This window comes from Pterocles gutturalis, unplaced genomic scaffold (genome assembly GCF_000699245.1).
Source record: "Pterocles gutturalis isolate BGI_N339 unplaced genomic scaffold, ASM69924v1 scaffold4619, whole genome shotgun sequence".
NCBI classification, from domain to species: domain Eukaryota; kingdom Metazoa; phylum Chordata; class Aves; order Pterocliformes; family Pteroclidae; genus Pterocles; species Pterocles gutturalis.
In genome coordinates, this window is record NW_010133018.1 from 802 (window position 1) to 6,037 (window position 5,236).

The 5,236-nt window shown below is 33.9% G+C and overlaps 1 protein-coding gene across 1 annotated transcript in view; it reads left to right on the forward strand.

The window, feature by feature from the left end:
- Window positions 1-504: 504 nt before the first annotated feature.
- GABRA6 (gamma-aminobutyric acid (GABA) A receptor, alpha 6) overlaps window positions 505-5,236 on the forward strand; it is a 22,186-nt gene continuing 17,454 nt past the window's right edge. Inside the window, exons 1-4 of the mRNA XM_010081059.1 lie at window positions 505-720; window positions 830-912; window positions 1,508-1,651; window positions 2,074-2,226. Of these exons, the coding sequence (XP_010079361.1) occupies window positions 509-720; window positions 830-912; window positions 1,508-1,651; window positions 2,074-2,226 (592 nt within the window). The 5' untranslated portion in view covers window positions 505-508. The remainder of the gene's footprint in view (window positions 721-829; window positions 913-1,507; window positions 1,652-2,073; window positions 2,227-5,236) is intronic.

The following is a 5,236-nucleotide window of genomic DNA, read 5'->3' on the forward strand; positions in this document are numbered from 1 at the left end:
AGATTAATATTAACTTGACACCATAATCCTACTGTGATGCGACTCACTCGCATCAGTCCTTTCTTTGTGAATATCCAAAGTAAGCTGCAGAAGAAGCACTGAGCATGTCTTTGTTCCTGGCACTTAAACACTGAGTTTGTTTTGCAGTTTGAAAGGATACTAAATTAGACATTTGTATTTCCTTAGACCATGGTCACTTTGAATTAAATTTTTATCTCTGAGAGGACAATGAGGTTTTTTTTTTCATTACTGCTATCGAATTATCTGTTCTGGTTAATTTGTAACTATTCTTTAAATAATAAGAAAATAGGATATTTTTTCATAGATTACTTTTTTTTTTTTTTAGTAACTACTTAATGGTAACAGGATTAAGTATTTAAGCAGTAAACGAAATGCCATTGACACGTGTGTTAGCTTCTTTCATGGAGTTACTGTATACACAGCAACTTGGGACTGCTGGCCTCCACACATAAGTCAAACGCCTATTTATTTTCCATAGGAATACACGATGGATGTCTTCTTTCGGCAGACATGGACTGATGAGAGGTTGAAGTTTAGTGGGCCAACAGAGATTTTGAGATTGAACAATTTAATGGTCAGTAAAATTTGGACACCAGACACATTTTTTAGAAATGGAAAAAAATCAATTGCTCATAATATGACAACTCCTAACAAACTTTTCAGAATTATGCAGAATGGAACTATTCTTTACACAATGAGGTGAGAGCCTATTCTTCTGTTTTTCATTGACCTTTATTTTTTATTTTTTCAAGCAGTGTTCCTGCATACCTTTTTTTTTTTCATTGTCATCTACTGTGATGTATTCTAGACTAACCATTAATGCTGATTGTCCTATGCGGTTGGTGAACTTCCCTATGGATGGACACGCTTGTCCATTGAAGTTTGGAAGCTGTAAGTTTCTCTGTATCTTTCAGTTTTTTATAGTAATACATTTGCTTTACATGTATGTGAGAAGATCGGAAGTAAGATCCTAGGAAACTACTTAATGACATAGCTTAAATTTTTTATTGTATTTTTTTATACTAGAATCTTACCTTCTCCTCTGTGACTCAGACTATTCATAAGCACATGGATTTATTCATGGAATGGTGGCTGTTGAAGTATATTTTCTTGTTTATTATACTTACATATCTAGTTGTCAAAGTCATTTCTTCAGCAAGTCATAAAAGCTGTAGTACATTTACTATATTCTAGTTTTGCAAATATTTAGTCAATCTGTGGTAATCAAATTTGAAAATATTTAGTTGATCTGTGGCAATCATTTTATAGCAAATTAAGAAAAAAAAGCTGGTTCCTATCAGATCCCACCTCAACCATTCTCTTATTGGTTTTTTTGCATTTTGTCATTAATGAGATTCGGAACTTGCTGGAGCAGGATGCATGTTTCTATGAGTATTTGAGCAACAAAAGGGATCATTCTATTTATTTTTTTCAATTGCTTTTGAATTATATAATTAATGATAGTATTTTTCCCTCTTTAACTCAGATGCTTATCCAAAAAGTGAAATAATTTATACATGGAAAAAAGGACCCCTGCATTCAGTAGAAGTACCACAGGAGTCTTCTAGTCTCCTCCAGTATGACCTCATTGGACAAACTGTATCTAGTGAAACAATTAAATCTAACACAGGTAAGATGGAGCCATGTGGGAACTACTGACATTATAAAACATATCTTGAAAATAAATTGCAGGTTTTTTTCATATAGAACCTAATTAATTATCTTTTGCCATTTTAAAAACTAAAATCCTTCAAAAGAATCTAACCATTGTCTCTTAAAAGATAGCTTTGCAATACAAGCTTTAAGCATACAATTTTTCATGCAATTCTTAAGGATTCCCCCTGTCTCCCTGCCCCAGTAAAAACAATACAAAATTAATATTACTCTTCTCTGTTTCCATAAGGTCACGTTACCTTTTTTTAATCAGCTTATTTTTATTATGCACTAGGAGGCCTGTAAGTGCTTTCTTCAGAACACAGTATGTTGGGTTTAAGCCAATAATGTTTACCCATATGTTGCCAAAATAATGCTGACGTACTTGTCTTTTAACAGGTGAATATGTAATCATGACAGTTTATTTCCACTTGCAAAGGAAGATGGGCTACTTCATGATACAGATATATACTCCATGCATTATGACAGTCATTCTTTCTCAGGTGTCTTTCTGGATTAACAAGGAGTCTGTTCCAGCCAGAACAGTTTTTGGTATGCTGTGTTAAGGTCTTTGAACAGCTCAGCATCACATATACCATTCATTCATTACTTTCATTGCTTGTTTGTTTTAGGTGAATATTCACTTCAGCTGCTCTATTTCCATCTTCAAAGGAAAATAGGCTACTATCTCATTCAGACATACATTCCATGCATCATGACTGTAGTCCTGTCTCAAGTTGTGTTTTGGATCAACAAAGAATCTGTTCCAGCAAGAACCGTGGCTGGTATTCATGTTTTGTTCTTTATCATTCACTTCATTCACTGCATTGAATCCATTGTATCAAACAGCTACTGTAATCCAGTGGGGATTGGGAAAGACAGCTAGTAGGTTTCAATGAACAAAAGTAAATGCAGAAATTAAACCAAATAATACTCAATCTCCCCACAAGGGTCAAAATTCTTTACTCAGAATGTTTGTTTAGCCAGACTTGTGATGTTTTGCTTCCCCTCAATATTTTCTCGTATGCAGGAAGGGATAACTTCAGGGTAAATGTCAACCTCTCAATTTTTTAAAGAGGAGTTTTTCTATTGATTATTCTCTTGTGAAACCAATCTGATTTAAAGCTTTTAAAAAACATAAAATCACATGGTATGGAATTAATCTCATCTGACATAAAGTACCTCATCTAGCACCCATTCTTAAGTGCTCTCTTCCCCTTGTCTACAAAAATACCTAAACAACTATCAAGAACTTTAGATGGATACAGTTAGATGAGATGAATCCTGTCCCATGCACAGGTTGGAGTTGTGTAATATGAAAGGTGTGTCCGTATTGCATGGCAGGGCCCTTTTTATTTCCCAGCGGTTTGAATTAATGCTCCCAAAGCTGTGAGTTTTTTCTCCTTAATTTTTAGTGTGTGCTTTGTGCTTAAATTTGACACACACCCCTCTTCAATATTGTTAGGCTCTGAAACTGCACTCGTTGATAAGGGGTAAACTTTAACTGACTGAATTGTTGTTTCTAGAAAAAAAATCATAAAAATACTAAGCAAAAATAATAAAACTTGTCAAAAGCTTCATGATCCACTACCCATACATGTATGTTTTGCAACCCTACCTTTTTCTCTTTACCCAGTGTTTCTATACAATAAATTTCCTTTGTGAGACTTGTCTTCAGTAACAAAAAGGCAGCTATATGTTCCCTAAGCATAAATTATGCAAGTCTCATAATTCAAAAGGAGTCTATAATTGCAGTTAGCAGGCTGCAGAATTTGTATTATTTGATTTCAGTCAATTGGCATTTCCTACCTGCATGGAATGGTACTCATAAAAGCGTTGCAAGCTTTTAGGAATGTTAAGTGAACACAGCTTCCTCAGTGCCTCTGAAGGAAGATCAACACTTTTGTTCTTGAAATCCCCATTGGGAGCTGGGATGCAGTTCGGCATCATTAAGCACTTATAAGTATTAGTTTCTGGCAATTGGGATTTCTTTAACTGATTGAAAATATGAAAATATCAGGCAACAGATTTTCAAGGATGTCTATTGCAACTGAAGCATAAAATATATGTAGGAGATTTATACACCAAATACGATGCTGTCTGATTTGGGTTTATATTGCATTTCTGGAGTATACAGTTACATCCTCCACACTTTGGGTAAAACATATTTGCTACCTAGTGGGCAGCAGAAGACAATTCTATATGCTTGAAGTAATGTGCAAATAAGTCTTCAGCTGATTCAGTAATAATTACATAGAGGCCTCGAACCCTGGAATAACAACTCTTAGATGTCATACTGAAGGGTAAATATAGAATTAGAAAGAAAAAATCTTTACAAAAATAGTAAAATAGGCATCTTTCTCAGTATTGTGAAAAAATACTCATGTTGGCATTTAAAAATAATATTTCAATCCTTATACCATTCTTACTTCTCCCAGGCACTGTCTGGATTTATAGCCCTTACTAGTTCAAAATCCCACAGATTCTGAATACCTTAATCTAAGGAAAAGAGAGCAAATTCCTTATGACAAAAAAGACTTTCAGGCCCCAGTAAAAAAGAAAAGTTTTAAAACTGAGAAGCAAGTCTCCTTTCTGCATCATATTGCAAATACCTGAATTACCAATTTTCAGTTTTACTTATAAGTTCCCAAACTGTAAGTTTGAAAGAAGATAAATCAATAGTAGAAGAAACACAATGCTATGCCCAAACCAGTTACTCAGAACAAATTCATTTAGCAACTCTATTTACCTCCAAAATGGATGCCAGTTATCTTTTGCAGGTAATATTACAATAAGTACTCTGATCATTTTGCAAAGATAAATTAATGGTCATAAGTAGCTACTCTGTACAGACACGCAAGTCAAAAATGAGAGACAGAAAGACTTGAAGAGACCTTTTTTGTAATTGTGTCATTGGAAAGAACAGCAGATTGCTAGTACAAAATTCCTTATTTTGTGTGGAGCTATGTACGTAGCTATGCATATGCATATGTGTATATATGTGTGAAGTTTTATGAAGCATGGCATTATCAGAAATTACTTAGAATAAGAAGCATGGTTATTGGAGGTCCAATTTTAAGTATGCTCTGAATCCATACAGCAATGGCTATTATTTAACATTTTTGTGTGTCTTTATCTTATCTTTTTTATTCCTGGCAAAAAAATTCATGTGTTATTGTGCAGAAAGATAATAGTCAGCTTCTACCTTCCTAGCAGGTCACCTTGGGAATTTTAAATTAATATCTAGTCATCAAACTTTATTTATAATAAAGTGTCAGATAGGGAAAGGTGTTTGGGTTTTCTTGTTGTTTCATTTTTTAATAAGAAATGACAACATATTTCAGTATTTGCATTATATACCAGATTCTTCAAAACTCACCAAGAAGTGTTCAAAGTGGAAAAACAAGGGTAAACAATCATCAGTTACACAGTTTACCCACCGTAATTTGGCATTCAGCTTGATAGTTTTCCACAGTGCAGAGCATTTTATCAATATTCACTCCACACTAAGAGAAGTCTTATCTATATCTGTAATAGAATAGGAATCCTATTCCTAATTTTA